This window comes from Lytechinus variegatus, chromosome 7, assembly GCF_018143015.1.
Source record: "Lytechinus variegatus isolate NC3 chromosome 7, Lvar_3.0, whole genome shotgun sequence".
Taxonomy (NCBI): Eukaryota; Metazoa; Echinodermata; class Echinoidea; order Temnopleuroida; family Toxopneustidae; genus Lytechinus; species Lytechinus variegatus.
Window position 1 is genome coordinate 14,263,524 of NC_054746.1, and position 19,858 is coordinate 14,283,381.

General features: G+C 38.2%; 1 protein-coding gene across 5 annotated transcripts in view; it reads left to right on the forward strand.

Annotated features, from left to right (window-relative positions):
- Positions 1 to 5,309: 5,309 nt before the first annotated feature.
- LOC121418507 (serine/threonine-protein kinase D3-like) overlaps positions 5,310 to 19,858 on the forward strand; it is a 49,760-nt gene continuing 35,211 nt past the window's right edge. For 4 of the 5 annotated variants that reach the window (XM_041612417.1, XM_041612420.1, XM_041612418.1 and 1 more), the window contains exon 1: positions 5,310 to 5,702. In XM_041612417.1, coding sequence (XP_041468351.1) covers positions 5,529 to 5,702 — 174 coding nt within the window. In that variant the 5' untranslated portion in view covers positions 5,310 to 5,528. The remainder of the gene's footprint in view (positions 5,703 to 19,858) is intronic. The other variant, XM_041612421.1, reaches the window with a different exon arrangement.

The window sequence follows — 19,858 nt, forward strand, 5'->3', positions numbered from 1 at the left end:
TGTCATAATGATGTAAGGCAAGGACTAACTTTCAATGTACTCCGACGCATAAAATGGCTGAAATATAACTTTTTTTCAAAACTTTTACTTCAAAATGTATTTTTTTTTCATAAGGACATAAAATAATATTTGGTTGTAATTAGATTACTGGAATGGGTACAACACAGCATTGATGACCAAGGTTGGATTTCCCTTTATATCCGCTGCACCCCCCCCCCCTTTTCTCTCTCACACAGACCCTCACACACGAATGACTTAACTAAGTTGCGATTGATTGATTGTTTGATTGATTGATTGATTTATTGATTGATTGATTGATTGATTGATTGGTTGGTTGCATCATTTTATTCATTCATTCATTTTTAGTGGTGTTTGTATAGGGTGATCATTCCAATTATTTGCATGCAGTTTTCTGACTAATCGAACTCAGTTTACTAAAGTTAATATACTCCCCTCTTTTAGAGGTATGGGATAACGCAGGATACCAAGTTAGGTGCAGTTTTATTTCTAATACTTGTAAATGATGCTGTATGCGAGTGGGATTCCCGACATCTGGAAGTATGTTGACGATTTGACACTGGGAGAAATAGTCAAACGTAACGAAAACCCCTCAATCGTCACTTGATTTTCTTTCAAAGTGGTGTACTGATAATGATGTCCTCCAAGAACCATCTAAATGTAACCTTATGCCCATATCCTTCCTCAAAAAACTAACTATGTACCCCTGTTTCATTCTCACCTTAACTCAACCCCACTCAATGTTGTCGAAAATATCAAACTTCTATAGGAATTACACTTCAAAACATTCTCAAATGGAACCTATTGAAGAAATTGTTTCCAAAGCATCGCGTAGATTGTATATATACACTCTCTGTATCCTCAAGAAATCGAAGGCAAGCTTGACCGATATGGTGACTGTATATCGACAAAGTTATACCATGGTCACATTTTGTTCTACGGCGGCCGTACGGCGAGTCGAAAACAGCCGTTTTAACATTTCTGTACCAGCTAAATATAGGTGGTTTGAATAAAAATGAATAAAACGGCTGTTTTCGACTCGCCGTATGTGACCAAGGTATTAGGCTCATTCTTGAAAAGGCTTTCCCTGTCTGGTACACTTACCATACAAAAATTACCTTTGTGAAAAACTTTTTGTCTTGTCTTCACTCACATTTTTTACTTGGGAAATAGTGCGAGCGCGAAGTGCTAGTCGATGCACAGACCTAAAAAACTAAAGTTTTAAATCACAAACACTACTCGTATCTCGCTAAATAGATTTCGCGAGCGCGAAGCGCTAGCAGATCTTTTTATGGACCTAAACTAACCTGACAATAAACGTTTTAAACACTCTTTGACATGGGAAAAAAGTCATGAAGATGATGCGTAAGTCAGTAAATTATGTGAACGGAAAGAGCGATTGGAATTTTTTTGAGATAAAGACCTTTAGAACTACGCGCTTTTTATAATCATGAACACAGTATGCTTATCTTACTAAAATTACTAAAATTACTAAAAAATAATGCGATCACGAGATGAAAATAATGCTCGATAAAATGTCATATAAAACAAAGATTTCAAGGAATGTTTCTCGGGCGTATTTTCACCAAAAGTCGACAGGCGTGAAGCTACATGTATTTATAGTGAATTGCGTGGAGCGAAAATTATGATTTCGTGAATAAAATTAGCATAACTTATTCATAGATTTAGTCATAGCAATGAATGCAACTCTCTATCGCTTTAAACCATTTTCGTCGCGATAGCGCGATCCGTGGCAAAGATGGGTGGGGGGGGATGGGTGACGTGACTCAAAATAATATACGGGACTGTTATTACTGTTAAGGAGGGCATCACCTCAGGGTGGAGTTATCACATAGGCCATATGCATTTCATCAAATATATCTATAAATCCCTCTTCTTTTCCATAGGCGGGTCGAGGTGGAGGTCCAAGAGGCCGCGGTCAACCCGGGGGTCCCCCCCCCTCCCATATTGGAGGCGCAAAAAAAAGGGGGGGGGGTAATAATCTTCTCAAGATAGAGCTTAAAATATAACATTTTGAATTACGCACAATTTCTTCTGACCTGTATTCGAGTTTTGATTACTATATTGTGCTATCGGGGGCGGAGTATGCGGGGCGGAGATCCTGGGGAGGGGGAGAACAGTGCCCCTCCCCCCCCTCACGAACGTGTAGGCCTACTGTGCCACTTTTCCCTGAGGGCCCGTTTTGGGGTGTTACCAAGTGCCCTTTCTCGTGAAGTGTAAATTTTACCCCCCCCCCCCAAAAAAAAAAATGCCCCTCTCGAACGCCCTCGAACGTGTTCTGTGCCCCCTTTCACCCGAGAAGGACCCGTTTTATGTGATAGAAAGTGCCATTTCTTGTATCAGTGCCATTTTTAAACCAAAAATGCCCCTCGCGAACGTGAATGCCCTTTTCATCAGAGAAGGACCCGTCTTTTGGCGTGAGCAAGTGCCCCCTTACATTCTCGTAAGTGCCCTTTCTCGAAGCGCCCTTATTTACCTTAGAAAACTACCCCTTTGCCTTCTTATAGGTGCGGTTTCTCGTGTCAGTGCCCCTTTTTACCCAAGTAAAGTACCCCTTACGAACTCTGTGCCCCTTTCACCTGATATGGACCTGTTTTATGTGTGAGCAAGTGCCCCCTTGCCTTTTTGTTAAGTGCCATTTCTCAAATCAGTGCCCCCTTTTTTTTTACAGAAGAACAGTGCTCATCACGAACGTGTTCTGTGTCCCTTTATACCTGAGAAGGACCCGTTTTATGCCGTTAGCAAGTGCTCCTTTGCCTTCTCATTTTATATGAAGGAAAAACAAGTAATTATAATCCTACGTGCCTTAAGTTTCATGAGTCATGTGAGTGGGGATATGAGTCTTTAATTCCTTGTTTTAATTGCCCTTTTCGAAATAAAAGGTGCCCTTTTCCCCTGTGCCCCACCCCCACTTTCAACTTCGCTCCGCCGCCCCTGTTGTGTTTTAGCGAGAGATAAATTCTGTTGGTTAAAAAAAATGCTCTATATCTAAAAAATCATCGTTATCGCCTATCCAAACAGTACATAGAAAATTCCCTTTCTAGGTCAGTATATCAAATATTTTCAGCTCACGCTTTGTATACTTGCAATATCGAATCAGTTGTTTGGTCAGATACGCATTGTTCATGATTACAAAAAATGCTAACAATGGCCAAATTTCAGGTCAAAATATCAAAAATTTTCAGCTAGCTTTTCGTGCTCGCATCAAATTGACAAAATAATTTAATTTAGATGCCGACTCTGTTCATGATGATCAAAAGTGTTTACAAGGTCAAAATTTTAGTCAGAATATTAACATTTTTTTCCAGCTCGCATCAATTAAAATATATGTTTAGATAGATACCCATCATGTTCATGATTACAAAAAGTGTTTAAAATGTCCAGTTTTCGGTCGGAATATCACATATTTTCAGCTCCCACTTCGCACTCGCAAGAGATGTTAAGTTATAGATGCCCATCCTGTTCATGATTACCAAAAGTGCTTAATTCGAATGTCATTTTTTTTGGGTCGGAATTTTAAGAATTTTCGGCTCACGCTTCGCGCTCGCATCAATTGTTTAATTAGATACCTACCCTGCTCATGCTTTCAAAAACTGCATACTGTGTTAAATTTTCAGTTTTAAATGCATAAACTCGTGCTACGCCTCGCATAATTATATTTGGCCTTAATTCCTTAGCAATAGCATGTTTGTATAGAAGAATAAAGCTACGATGTCAATAAACCATTTAAGTGTTTAGTAAGGAATACCCCCTAAAAAAATCAATCGGGAATAATATGAAAATCCCCCCTCCCCTCCCCCCCCCCGTTGGCGAAAGCTAAATTAATCCACCCCTGTTTTCCCCTCAAAGCTTCTCTTCCCTTCTCTCTCTTCCATTCAATTTCCCCTGATGATAGTATTTTCTTTATTTCTGTATTTTTTTTGTCAGTCATAGGGCCTATTCCTGGGGGGGGGGCACGAGTCCCAGGTAATTAGTTACCCCCCCCCCACTGAAATGACACTTTTTCAATGACACCCTTTCAGGTAAGTATAAATTTCCGGTTTCTGTTTCTGCACTGCAAAAACCCCGGTGTTAATTTAATCCCGGATGTCCACACCATAGAAGTAGTGAAACAACACCAGTTTGGAATCAAACCGATGCTGTTTTAATACTAATTTGTATCGTATAAACACCCTTCTGGTGTTAGACCAAAACTTCTCTGATGTGGACGTTTATAGATTCCGGGCTGGTGTTAAATCAACACCGGAGTTTTTGCAGTGTGTAGGCTATATAGGAACTCAGCAACTTTCGGCCACATCAACACCAAGCTGATATAGGCCCTATCCAATTATGTACATATTATATAGGCTTCTTAATATTTGATACACACGTTTCTAGTAGGTCCATGCTTTTATATATAAGAAATAATCGTCACATATTGAAACGTAGCACTGCTGTGATGTCAACTTGAGTACTCTGGTTTTGTTTGGTGTTTTTGACCAAACCTCTAGAACCCACTAACTATTTTCGTTTTCTGTACATGTATTTGCTAAGAATTTCAATGATGCCCGGCTCGAACAATGAAAATTATTTAAGAAAATCGAAGCTTACAACAACAAAAGACATGATGTGATTATGTTTGCTAAATTAAAGGTTTTGAAACTTAATGTTAAAATGATACAAAATGTATGATCTTGTTATGATATTTAAAAAATATATCACATCATTTTCTATTATGCTTTTAGATTATACAATGATATTTCAAATGTTTATAAGAGCTGTTTTAAATAGTTTTTATTGGCTCTTATAAAATCATCTTTAAGTATTTTGAAAAAAAAGTTAAACCTTTTCATGATAGGCACAGGCATAGCCTCAGTCATGCCATAAGATCATCATGTACTAATATTTCAATGCTGAGTAATGTATGCAATATGATAAATAATATTACATTAGGCATACATTATGACATATAATTCACCAAGTCAATTTCATTATAAAGTATTTATAAATACCCGGTATAGGCCTATACTTTTTTCTAAACCGTTTTTGGCTAATTTATTTTTTACCTCTGAGGTTTTATTAATGAAAACACCGGGTGAAAAATTATTGATTTGCTGCGAATAATATATAAGCTCTGATATGATTTGCAAATCTTCAAATCGTTTCAATGGTTACACTGTTTTGTGACACCTCCACCCCATGAATGTGTTTTTACTTTATTTTTTCTTTATAAATAAAACAATATTTCAAACACTCCTTGACCCGTTTCCCTAGATTGCCGTCCTAGCTCACGTCACGTGACCTGCGCCATGTTTATTTTCAGCGAAATGACGGAACTTCAGCTCAAGCGCTAGGACCACTGGAATGGATGTTTGCTTGTCTGCTGTGCTTGTTTCTGCTTTTTACCGCACCCAGATCGTGGAAATGGAGTGCCAGTAGGCAGGATATTTGTTGGAATAAACTAAGTTTACCTTAGAACATCTGCATAATACTGTAAAAACCAGAGAAACATGGGGGAAGAGCTACCGCCGCTGCCGCCGACGACCCGACCGGGCCTGGTTCATGGAGTGTCGTTTGCCGTGCAGATAGGATTTGTGCGAGAAAATTTTCAGATTCCCCCAGAGGGAGGTGACCCTTCCATCCCACTCATAAAAGAAATTGTTACCTCAATGGTTAGACAAAGAGTAAGTAACGTCTAGACTACTTAGTATGTAGGGTGAATATATATTCCCATTTCCCTGGTTGGTTCCACTCCAGCCAGGAGCTTTGCCTTGGGCTTGGAAAGAGTAAAATTTAAAATCATCTTCACAGTCGCACATCACAGAAATTCAGAATTCAGATTGATGATGATGAGTGACAGAAATCACTGACTCCAATTTTAAGCCCAATTCCAACTCCTAAGGTCGAAGGCTAAGATTAGATTCCTGACCGTTTTCGCCCTTGTTCTGTTGCATGTCATGTCTTTGTCATGACATAATGATAAAGAAATAACTGCACAGAATCAAGGTCTGTGGGATGTTTCACAAAGATTGGGACGAGCTAGAGAAGGTAGAGTCGCACTAAAGATCACCGCACCGCATTGGTCAATAAATCGTGGATTACATTTATCATGTGCACATAAAGTTTATGTATGGTGCTTTGTGAAACGCCCCTGGAAAATCATTACCTGCCAGCAGATGTTATGATTCAAAAGTTAGATCTGCATGTTTTTTTTTACAAAATAACTTTGAAATCACTTTTATTTGTGAAATGCTCAATTTCATTTTAAAGGAATGGATCATAGAAAAATTGGCTGATGGATAACGCTGCTACCTTGGTGTTTGTTATGGAAAACAGTGATCACCAGCCAGACAATCGAAAACCGTGGCTATGTGGTGTTTGCATTGTCCAGCTGAGTGATCCGCCTCTGTTGTCATTTGCGCAATGTCAGAAATAGTCTGCATTATTTTTTTTTTCAAGTGTATGGTAAGTCAGTGCACTGTCTGAGCATTGGAAAAGACCTTTGACCACAGAATAAGCTGTATTGTTTGAGAATCCTGTTCATGAATTAAAAGAATTTGATGGAACATGGATCGAGCCCTGAAAGCAGATTTTCTCAAATAACTCGGTTTATGGCCAAGTCAAAACAATGATCAAACAACTGTTTAAAGCATAACATTTTCCTATTTTAACAACCATTTCATCATAAGTGGAAAAAAAATCACATTTTACATCTTTACATCCATGAAACGGCCTCTATTTTCCATATTTCCTGGAAATCGTTTTGATTTAGTTGGAAATTATCAAGAATATTCACAAGTTTGTTTTGTGACTCTGAAAGATCCTTTTCTGATGCTACACTTGGTGTCTTGGTCATCACCATGAAAGTCTACCTGACCACAATAATGCCAATAGTGTAGTCCCACGCACGTAATTATTTTGCTTGATGATCAATATCTAACATCCGGCTCTTTGCTGACAACTGCCTTCTTTACCGTCAAGTTTTTGATGAAATCAACTACCTTACCTTACTACAAGATCTCAACCAGCTACATTTGTGGGCTTATACGTGGCAGGTGAAATTTAACACAGAGAAATGCTACCATATCTCATTTTCTCTTCGTCGGAAAGCCATCACCACAATGTACTCACTTGGAAATACTCCCCTTGCATCAGTTTCAGATCTCTGGTATCTTGGCCTGACCGTCTTATAAAAAATGTCCTGGAATAGTCATATAAACAACATCACATTACAAGCAAATTGTCTCCTAGCACTTGTCCGCAGGAACCTACATAGAACCACCCAAACTATCCGTCAACAAGCTACTTCAGTATTGTTAGACCACACCTGGAATACTGTAGCTCGATCTGGAACCCTCAAACAAACACATCTCAGCAGTACATGTACTGTACAAAGGCGAGCAGCAAGATTTACCCTTCAGAGATGGACAGATGGACATGGACAGCGTCTCTGCCATGATCCAACAACTTAAATGGGAGAGCATGGAGAGGAGGAGAAATGCTGCAAGCCTCTACTTCATGTACAGAATTCAACAAAGGATGGTAGCTATCAATGCAGACCACTACACAGCACCTATGATTGCCAGCAACACTCAGCAATTGCATCCAAACTCCTATTTTCCCTGGTGGGTGTTTTATAACGTTGTTCGTAAGTTAAGAGCGACTTTAAGAACGACTGGTGATCCTTTCTTGTGGTAAATGGTATTGAATTGGCGATTGTTTAGCATGTATAAGAAGGGTTCACCAGTCACTCTTAACTTAAGAACTGCTTTATGCTTCCAACAAACATCCAAACGAAGTAACTATATTTTTGCTTTCATAAACAGCACAATGTTTTAAAAGCACCAACATGTAATGTATACACTGCAGATGAGCACCCAAGATAATTCCTTAGCACCAGCGTTCTCGCCAGAAAAAAATTCACCCATGTCGGGGACTTGTGATGCCACTCCTGGGGGGTGGGTGCGGGAGGAGGGGTTCACCCCTCCCTCGCGGAGCGCGGAAGCGACGGCCTTTTCATCAAATAGAGACGCTAAGGAAGCCCCATTGTGGCGTATTTTTAAGCCCACACAAATGCACATAAGTGCACAGATACTTGCCGTTCAGTCCAAAGAAAGAGAAGTGCAGCTTTCCAGCTTATGAATTGTAAATATTTTCGAGAAAAAAAAAGAGTCGGGCCCTGGTCAGACCAGACATGAGAAGTCAAAGGGCTTTGTCGTGTTTCTAGATTTAGGCTGGATCTGCAAAACATGTCCGCCGCTCCGTCGATCATATAGCGCGCGCGTATTGTGCATGCACCTAGTACTAGTTAGCGATCTGTGCATACATGTACGGTACAGTACCGGTATACAAAATGCACATCCATCGAGCATCGGCGCTAGCTAGGGCCCTGCACTGATTTTCATTTGCAAGTGGTCTTAAGTTGGTGGGACTTCGGCTCAACCCGATAAATGAAGTTGATATCACTAAGAGGAGTTCATGGAGTGTATTATTTTTTTCTGAATATTTCCATTTAATTTTTCCACGCATGTCGCTGAAATTTTACGCATGGTTCCACTTGGTCTCCATTTCCGCACGCATGGTGTTTGAACCATGCGTATTATACACTGGCGAGAACGCTGTCAGTGCAAGATATATTTTTTGCATGTTTCGGAAATCTTGTTGCCATGGTAACAAAGTATTGTATGGTAAAAATTGGCTCAAAATCTTGCAGTTCAAAATACTTCATCATTTTTCACCATTTTGGGTAAGGACATGGAAGATTCACGTTTCAAGTGTGTTTGAAAGTGTGTTGCCAGGGTGGGGGTATTAATCACTTTTAGTGATATTTCTAGTTTTTGTCTCGCCTGCATAGCAGAGCGAGACTAGAGGCGCGGCTTTTTCGACGGCGGCGGCAATATCAAATCTTGACCTAAGGTTAAGTTTTTTAATAAACTTAGAAAGTGTATGGATCTAGTTCATGAAACTTGGACATAAGGGTAATCAAGTATGACTGAACTTCCTGCATTGGTTTCAAGTCACATGACCAAGGTCAAAGGTCATTGAGGGTCATTGAACTTAGACCATGTTGGGGAAATCAGTATTGATATCTTAACCTAAGTTTAAGTTTTTGAAATGTCATCATATGGACCTTTGTTCATGAAACTAGAAGAGTTATCAAGTATCACTGAACATCCTGTGCAAGTTTCAGATCACATGACCAAGGTAGAAGGTCATTTTAGGTCGAACTTTTGCATGATGTATTTAATTATTGAATTGCCATAATAACTTAAGAAAGTATATGGATATAGTTAATGAAATGTGGACATACGGGTCATCCAGTATCATTGATCATATTGCACAAGCCGTAGGTCACTTGATCAAGATCAAATGTCATTTAGGGTCAATGAATGTACATGTAAGTAGCATATTATATGAATGATATTTTTTTGTGAATGATTATTTTATAGTCATTTTCAAAGTCTTCACTGCTGCTATATTGATTCGCATAATGCAGGCAAGACTGCCAGAGGTGCTCCACTTGTTTTTTAAAGTATGAATTTGATTGCTTGGGTCTCTGTCAGGGAAAAATTTATGTGGGGATTGAGGGTGATTTAGCCCTCAAAATGCTCAAAAGGGCACTTGAAACTGAAAAAAGGAGCCCTGGAAATCCTCATACATATTTCAGGTTGAACAGTTCAGTTTGATTTCTAAAAAGCCTCTTCACTGTAATTACCTCTTTAACAGAGGTTAAAAATGTCTAGTAATTCTAGTTAAAAGAGGTAAATTTAATTGCTTGATCACTCATTTTCCTACATGCACTATTTGCATATTTCTATTCTAAGTGTGATGCCGTGCAGCCCTCCATATCCATGTACATGTACAGTGTATGTACATGTACATGTATTTGTTACATTTCTTGCCCCCCCCCCCCTCCATGAAAACATACCAATCAAGGCCCCTTGCCTGATGGCAGTTGTTTTTTATGATTTGGTTCAGTTTATGGGAGCCATTGTAGATACTGATGACTTACATGTATTCCAAGAAATGAATAAATATCACCTGTTCAAAATTATTATGAATAGCTGCACATTTGCAACTTAGTTTTTTCTCTCTTTATTAAGGTCATAAAGGGATTAGTTGAGCTTCATTGTACTAATCTTTGATGCACAGAGCTGACACTTGTTAAATGACATACACTTCAATGCTCAAAATGTTGTCAAAGTTTGTGTGCTTGCACTGCTGGTGATGTACATTTGCAGCATGTTTATGACTCATTGAATGGAGCTAAGTGTTATGTACAGACATGAATTATTATAGTGTGTTCTTTAGTTTTAGTATAAATACAACACATGCTACAACTACATGTAAAGTAAAAATAAGGAATTATTTCATATTTTCATTGTATAATTAGTAAAACAGTGATCCATTCATTGAACATTTAAACTATACTTTGTTTCAAGTAATCTTGAAATGCTGAATTGATATTGGGTTAATTGCAAAGGCGATTAGAAAAATCATGAATATTCAGAAACACACACATACACGTAGAAAAAAAAATAAAATTTGCTCAAATCATGGAGGTCAATTGCACAAGAACATTGGAAATGATGTCTTACATTTTACAAAGAAGAGTTGTAGAACTTTGAAGGGACTTTGTGTTGATCTGCAATTTATTTCATGGTGTATCGGCAGTAGCGTGATTGGGGTATTATATATTGATTAGAATATATCTGCTTGAAATCAACAAGTTTTTTATGAATGAAGCCAAATTTAAAAGGAAAACATGTTTCAAACCAACACGCACATTGTTATGAAGTACAATATTTGGGAGCAATATATTTTAAAAAGTAACTATCAGTACAGTTATATATGGATTTATTTAACTTAACAAAAGTTCATCTTCATTTTTACATGGCCAAAAGGTGAATGATATGGGTATCAAGAAAATGAAATGATAAAACAATCATGCAAATGTCCATTTTATCTTGCTTGCATAGCAGAGCGGGACTAAAGGCGCTGCTTTTTCGACGATTGATGGTGGCGGCGGCGTCTCCATTGAAATCTTAACCAAGGTTAAGTTTTGAAATGTCATCATAACTTAGAAAGTACATGCACCTAATACATGAAACTTGGACATTAGGCTAATCAAGTAGTTGTATTTCCTGCCTGGGTTTTAGGTCATATGACCAAGGTCAAAGGTCATTTTGGGTCAATGAACTTAGACCATAGGTGGTTTCAAACTGCCTCGATCACAAGAATCCCTGTTAAATTACGAGAACTTTTTTAGGCTAAAAAATACCCATTAATTATTCCTGCATTCACACCGCCCTAGAAACATACCCTTCGGGATAAGTTCCTGAAGTTACGAGCATGCGCAGTATGGTCTGATAAGCAGGCAAGTCGTGAGATTCAAAATCACTAGCCCAGCAGCCACCCACGGCGCCCGCGCCCAACGACACGCTGGGCTTAAAGTTCCTGTAAATTGCTTTCACATTGCCAAAATACCCACGACCTTGGAAAAATCCCCACGAAAGTTCTCGTAATTTCGCCAAGTACCTACTATTTAGCGGGTATTTTCTTTCGGGGAAATTACACGTAGTTTGCTTTCACTTTATCAAAATACCTGGTATTTTCTGATCGGGGTAAATTTCCCGATCAGAGAAACCTGGAACTGACGAACTTCGAGGTGGTCTGAAGCCGCCTTCTGTTGGGGGAATCAATATCGAAAGCTTAACCAAGGTTAAGATTTTGAAATGTCATCATAACTTAAAAAGTATATGGGCCTAGTTCATGAAACTTAGACATAAGGGTAATGGTGTATCTTTGAAGATCCTGTCTGAGTTTCAGGTCACATGACTAATGTCAAAGGTCACTTCGTCTGAGGTTCAACAAACTTTGGCCATGTTGGGGGTATTTGTTGTATTGTCATACAATACATGTACATGTAGTTCATGAAACTTGGACATAAAGAGCAATCAAGTATCCCTGAATGTCCTGTGCTAGATTCAGGTCACATGACCAAGGTCAAAGGTCATTTAGGGTCAATGAACTTTGGTAATGTTGACGGTGGTTGTGGAATTGTCATAACTTTAAAAGTTTATGGATCTAATTCATAAAACTTTTACATAAGAGCAACCATATATCCATGAATATCCTGTGCATGTTTCAGGTCATATGACCAAGATCAAAGGTCATTAAAGGTCACTGAACTTTGGCCTAGTTGGGGGTATTTGTTGTTGGCATCATACATGTACATGTAACTTAGATCTAGTTCATGAAACATAGACATATCAAGTATGAATGGTTGTTTTGCACATGTTTTAGGTCATATGATCATTGTAAAGGTCATTTTGGGTCAATGGACATAATATTTTATTATATTATGAATGTTCTCTTTTGTGAATGATTATTCAATAGCTGTTTTCAAAGTCACTGTCAGCACTGCTGCTACAGTTGTATCGAATCGCATAATGTAGACAAGACTGCCAGAGGTGTTCCGCTTGTTATTTTGTTCAGTGTTCAGCAATGTTCTTAATGATGGAAAAAAAGGGTCTCGTACAGTACACCACGCCCTTTAATATAGACCAAGTTTATGTACGAGTGATACAGTTTGTCTGATGCTGTAGGCCTATACCTGTGTACTGTACGTACAGTATATGTGGGATGGCCTGCTTGAATGAATTTCGATCAAATGACATAATTTCTTTATGTTTCGCTGACTACTGTAAAGAATTTTTTACAGATTTCAGAAATTCCCTGTAATAGGACTGTAGAAAACTTTTAAATATGATTACTCCCAAATCACACAATATGCATGGGCCTAGCAAAATATTCACAATTTACTAGGAAAGGAATCTCATGAATATTGACTTAAGTAGTTCAAGATATAAAAGCCAATTTTATATTAAAACCCCCAATGTGTTAAAGAAAAATGCCAAACTATTTCTCAGCATGTTTCATTAGAAATCACGTCTTAAATGTTAACTCTATCTTGTTTCTTGTATTCCTGTACGATAGTCTTATTTCCATTACCACTTTGTATATAACTTTGTTTTTATACTGGTCATTTGACACTTAAAGATAAATTCCAGTTTTGGTAACGATCTCAAAATGACTTTTTACAGAATCTAATATAATGACCACCCAAGTGTCTGTTTGTATGAATAAAAAATATGTGCAAAAGGATTCTGGGAGAAACTGTGTAATTGCTGAGAAATAAGCAAAATAAGCGCGGATTCGGTCACTTCCGTCGGGTCTTTATTCCAGCAATAATAATACACTGTCCCACGTGTGCCTATCTGTGTTGGTGATCTTCAGTGTGAACGTTTTTCAGCGTAGATTTCAAGATTTCACAAAGTTCAGTTTATGTAACTATACCAGATCTTCATTCTCGATGATATACTGACAATTAAGCCTGGTTGTACAGACTTTCTCATGAAATCAGTGTTTACTGCAACTACTGGAATTTCTCTTTAATTTCGTATTCTACAAATTGCTTTGCTCCATAGGTCTAGGAAATTGCCCCAGTGACTGTCAGCATTGGTCTGGCCCAATGAGTCTAGCTCAGGCCTAATCTTCAATTAGTAAATTCTAGATCAATTGTCTTTTGCTGCTGATTCTTGAAAGTAATATACATGTATTCTGCATTGTGTGCAGGGAATGCATACATGTACTTGCACATTGAATTTTGACATGGTTATCTGTACATGTACGTAGCAATGCACTCTCACACCTGTATGGATAATTGAAGTTAATTCCCAGTGAATTACCCCACTATTCATCGGGCGTAACCCATCATTGTTTTTCACGCTGCTTAGAAAGAATGAGAGAGAGAGAGGGGGTATGAGAGAAGAAACCTGGGTGTCTTTGACCTTCCGATGATTGATAGACTTCCACCGTTTTGTCTCCCTTTCTTTTCCCAATCTCCAGTGTGGATACACTTGTACGGAGGCGATTTTAATCATGTCATTTCCCACATGTATTACTCACAAGAGTGGTACTCTCTCACTCTTTCAGTGTTTGTGTATAGAGCATGTACCTGTATTGCAAATATGTAGTGCTCATGCAGACATCCTTCACCTGTAACATTTTCCATAGAATGTTTTTAGTAAAATGATATCAATATTCTAATCACTGATCGTTCATTTCCTGTATGGTGGCAATATCGTTATGGATGACATTGGTGATCATTGTTTGATGGTCTCATTCGTCCCCCTTGAAAGTTTCTTGCCATGTTCAAAGTATGGCATACATGTAGACTGTGACCATACTAATTGAAAACTGCTTCAAAAACTGAGAATACCAGGTATTTTAAGATTGACAAATTTACTCTTGATATTCTACATCGATCACAAAGTACCAGCTGTTTTTGGCAGTGTGAAATCAAATTACTTGAAATATTCCTGAAAGAAAATACACTCGGTATATACTTTCAAAATTACAAGAACTATCTCAGGGCAGGGATTTTCTCAAGGTTTTGGGTATTCTCGCAAAACGTTCCCATCCAGTGAGTATGCTGGGCACAGGAACCAGGGGGGGGGGACGGGGGTACTCACGTATAATTGCAATATGGGTATGTGCACCCCCCCTTTTAACCTCTCGTCAACTTTTCCCAAGCATACATGTACATAATACCATTTTCACCCTTTTCACTGAATAACCTGTTCTCTCTTGTTCCTAAGATACACGTACGCTATCGAAATCTCTTGATTTCTGGTTTTACAAGCGCTTGATCTCCCCGAATATTCAAAGATCCAGTGCCAATGTCTGACAACAAGCACTTAATGGTCCTATCTTGGATGTGCACGAAATTTGTATGTGAGCTTTGGTTCTCCTTACAATGTGCTGATAGTTTCATGTATATCACTACTGTAGATCTCAAGACCCCCATTTCAAGTTAGTTTCCAGTTCTCAAGCACTCCTATATGCAGACTGCAATCTCGTTCTTAGTATTGCATTTCATAAGCAACAACACCCCCCCCCCCTTCCCTGCACAGGAGTCACTGAGCCAAGGAGTTTGAGTAGCATGCTAGGTCTGGTACTCAGCACTTACAGTGCATTCTTGTATCTTCAAGAACTTACCGTACCCCAGAAGGGTCTGGTTCAGGTGGGTACGAATGCGGAAAATAATTATTGGATATTTTGAGGCCTGAATAAAATGAGTAAAATTATGGGTGATTGAGTTGGTTTGAAAGAGTAGGTTGGTAAAGTCACCAGATTACAGTGTATGAATGGAATATGTGATACTTTCATGGTACATGTATATAGCTATTGTACAACGCCTACTTAGCTTGTTGTACGCGATCAAATGGGAGGCTGAATGTCACACATTCGTACCGTTGCACACAAGACGTACCATCCAAAATATACCGTCCAAAATGTACCATTGCACGGCTTTAGGAGGTGACGTCACAATGCGATTTCATTGAATAAGGTGACAATGCGCGTACATCCCGCTGGCTAAATGCGCAATGCTGTCCAAGATCATGTGCGCTTGTGGGCCCGGCTTGTGGGATTTTGCTTTTCGCTTTCAATATTTTTGCTCCCTTTTCATAGATTAGGCCTACTGGAGGGAATAACTCTTGTTTTTTTCATATTTTCTCTAGATTCCGAGGCGTTGTACAACACAAATAGCAAATATTTTTATTTGTGCAATGGTGCGAGATTTCGCATTCGATGAAAGAAACGCTCTATTCAACTCGGCTAACGCCTCGTTGAATAGAGCATCTTTCTTTCACCTCATGTGAAATCTCACACCATCGCACTCATGCCTATTCGCTATTCGTATACTATACCATATTACAATGATATGATATAAAAAAAATCACCTTGAATGTAATTACTTTTTCCGAAAATATTTGTTCACTTTAACTACTTGAGGTTTGCTTCAACTTCAGATAGAGTTACATGTAGCTTTCTCCTTCAGTAAAATGTCTGATTATCACAAAGTTCACAATCCAAAAGGAAAAATAATGGAGCCATTATTTTTTCAATGCGACATATAGCGTGTGTTACATTATGAGAATCTCAAATAAATTTCCAGGGGCGCTTCACAGAGTTTGAAATGAGGATATAGGTTGTGATATTATAGCAGTAAGGTTAGATTTCCAATAAGGAAATGCTATGAAATTTGCATGGTAACCAGTGACTGTATTAAAGCTCATTACACCCACACATACTTGTAGTGAAGAGGGTGGTTGTTCATGAAAAAGAGCTGGAATATGTTTATTTTGTTGAAATGAAATACAACACATGTTGATAATTGAGGGTAGAAATATGAGAAGCATTTCTTTTTCCTTCAACGTTTTTAAAATTTTGTTGTTCCGTAATATAGATTGAATTCAGTATTCTAGATAACAAAGAAATTTGAATACTTAATACATGATCTTTCTTTTCTTTTTAAATTTCAATATATACATGTTGTGAAGTTCAGTATTCAGTAGAATTTTCATACAGTACATGTAGATGTTTAGGCCTCAGTGTAAATACAGTATTTTGGGGGTGTCTTATCTCACTGACGATTTTTTTTCCAGATTTAATCACATGCATTAATAAGAGTTTAGATTGTAATCCTAACTCATATCAAACTAGTACTTGGTACATGTTGTACAAGTGCTGCTCGTAATCATTGTAGAACCTGTGGTGTACCACTTCCATTGTACAGTAAGTATTAAAACTGTACTTGAACTGTTGAATGCACATAGTGTAATTATGCAAACACCATTTCTGCTTTCTTTTCTAATTAGAGACCCCCCAACAAAGAGGGGTCCATTATTAAATGAATTAATTCTTTACCAGAGGGGCTTAATACTGCCTTCAATGTAAAACAATTGGGCTAGGCTGCTGACAAAATGTCCTTAACATGCTAATTGATTACAGGCACATTTGCTGATGGTAAGGGTGAATAATTCATGATTGGTGTGAGTGTGTGTATGCACACACTGTCAGTATGAGCCATGCACTCAAGTGTGTGACAGAGACACAATATGGGCATCGTTGATGGTTGCCGCTACCCACATTTTGTTGGGTCTTTAAAAAATATATATTTTCCAGATACATACATGATAGGACATAGGAATAGGCCTATGTATGGTATTGATGAAATCATGGACCTGCTAGTAGGTCCATGATGAAATAGATGACTTGAATTGGGAAGAGTTTTCTTTCCTTTTGGATTGGGTTCAAGTTTGACTTCATGTGTCTCATGTTTTGCGTCACAGTCTATCTTTCATGTAAACAACGTAAACACGTTTATCTTTTAAAGGCATTATTGCTATAACTTGTACAAGTAAGAATTTTCATTTTGTAGAGGTCAAGATATGAGATAAATGGCCAAAATGAGCCAAACTTGAATTGTACAGTATTCTTTACATGTACATTGCATGCATTAATACAGTAAAACTGTTACGTTCAATGTCAGCCAAGGACTACCGGTACAATAGCACACGTACATGTATTTCTGATACAGTCCGTGCATATGAGGAAAATGCAATTTGTAAATGTACATACATTTATCTTACGTATTAAGGTATTTATTTTATTTTGGACAGGACATTAAAAAGTAAGTAATGCAGTGTGCCGAATTGTTTCATGCATAATTCTGAAGACATTTGCTACATGTAGGCCTACTTTTATGCATTGATGGTATTTCAGATATTTGTTGTTTCTGCTAAAATATATCACCATCAAATCTTTATTTCTGAAAAATGGACATTTGGTAGGTCTGTGAAAGATATCCACAATCCTCAATTTTTCATATTCTTGTATACACCTGTGTACATGTATGCTGTTCCATACCCAATACACTGGATATTTTTTGCATTTTTTTTTCCTTTCAGGAGTTGAGAAATTACCCACCACCTTCTAGACATTCACTTGATTACCGGTATCAGTAATACTACAGAGTTGAATACATTTAAGGACCTTCCATTGTAAAAAGGAGGCCGTTTTACAGCCTGGCTCTGTAGAATTCAGTAACTTACATGTACTTCTCCATGCGTTATGTACCACAGGGGAAAACAAATATTAGACATGGACTTGGGGTCATTTTGCCCCTGAAATGCCCAAAAGAGCCATAGAAAATGAAAAAAAAGAGCCCCAGAAATATCACCACTCACCACAGTGTTGAGCTTATGTTGCAGATTATTAAGGCTGTAGGTAAGGTTGTGAAGAGTCGGCACCCCCCCCCAAAAAAAAAATAGAAGAAGAAAAAATAACAATAATAAACATTTCTTTGGTCTGGTATACCATGAAATGTTTGAAAACTTGAAATCCCAATTCCTGAAAAATGAAGCTTCTTCCCCATTGTAAAATGGGGTACAGTTTTATCTTGTCAATTGGTATTAGACACTGCTGATCAATGTTGTATTACTCATGATGAAGTCAGAACATCAGGCTGTCTGAGAGATTGCTACTATGACAGCTCATGGATTATAGTTGTAACAGGTTTTACATGACATGTTTCTCAAACATGGCATTGCATTGCTCAGAATAGAGCACAGATCATATTCCTCACTCTAGATTCTGTCATTTTATGTGTATACTCCCTAGAAAGTACATTTCGTTGAAATTATTGAAATTAGAAGTGACGAACACTTATTTTCATGTCCACCCCTAAAAAAAAGAAAAAAACACACACCAAACCATGCACAGGTACATGTATATGCAGTGAACAATTGTTTTTTGAAAAAGAGTTTATGAGCTTTCGTCAAGATAATTTCTACAGTATACATTCAAAATTTAAGAATTTCCCATGTGTATCATTGATTACTTTTGCAGTTTATGTATTCATTACATTGATTTCTCATATGATTTTATGAATGTGAGTGACTTAAAAGCCTGACAAATTGGACATATGATACCCCTTTCATAAACCCCATTAAAATGAATTAGGCGGCTAATAGCAGCATAATTTGGTCGTAAAATTGGAGGAGGACAAGAGTTATCCGCATTACTCTGATGCTGCTATTATCCGCATAATAGCAGCATCGGGACAAGATTTTGAGTTTATGAACGCATTTCCAAATAATGCGGATAATTGCCATGGTGCAGTCACAAGGTCACCCTTTTCCAACACAACCGCATCGGAGGGGGCGTGTCCAGTTGTCATGGCGATTATCCGCCTTTTTCAGGACGGGCGCTCGTAAAAATAATGCGGCTTATTTTCGGAGTTTATGAACGCAATTTTCATTGAATTATCCGCATTACTCTTAGGCGGCTAATTGGAGGATAGGTTTATGAAAAGGGTATGAATAGGAGGATAACATGGACAACTTAGGCCTACTTACATATATTATAGTGCATTCTCAGGAAAGACATTGATTACATAAGAGTGTTCCAGAGCAGGAAGGGCTCTTCCTGTTCACTGTCCTTCAAATTTCTGTACAAATTCTTCTTGTGTTCAAAGTTTAGACAGGTACATACAGCATGGGAAATAGCCTAATGACGAGACCATACCATTAGCAGATTTATGTGGGAAAAAGGTCTAATGATTCCCAAACTGTAGTCAACCTAAGTAATTGTCAAAAGTTGGAACTGACATTAGGTGGTTTCAGACCGCCTCAAAGTTCGTCAGTTCCAGGTATTCTCTGATCAGGAAATTTCATTTCATTTCACCCCGATCAGAAAATACCAGGTATTTTGGTAATGTGAAAGCAAACTACGCGTAATTTCCCCGAAAGAAAATACCCGCTAAATAGTAGGTACTTGGCGAAATTACGAGAACTTTCGCGGGGATTTTTCCAAGGTCGCAGGTATTTTGGCGATGTGAAAGCAATTTACAGGAACTTTTAGCCCAGTGTGTCGTTGGGCGTCGTTGAGCGTGGGAGCTGTGGGTGGCTGCTGGGCTAGTGATTTTGAA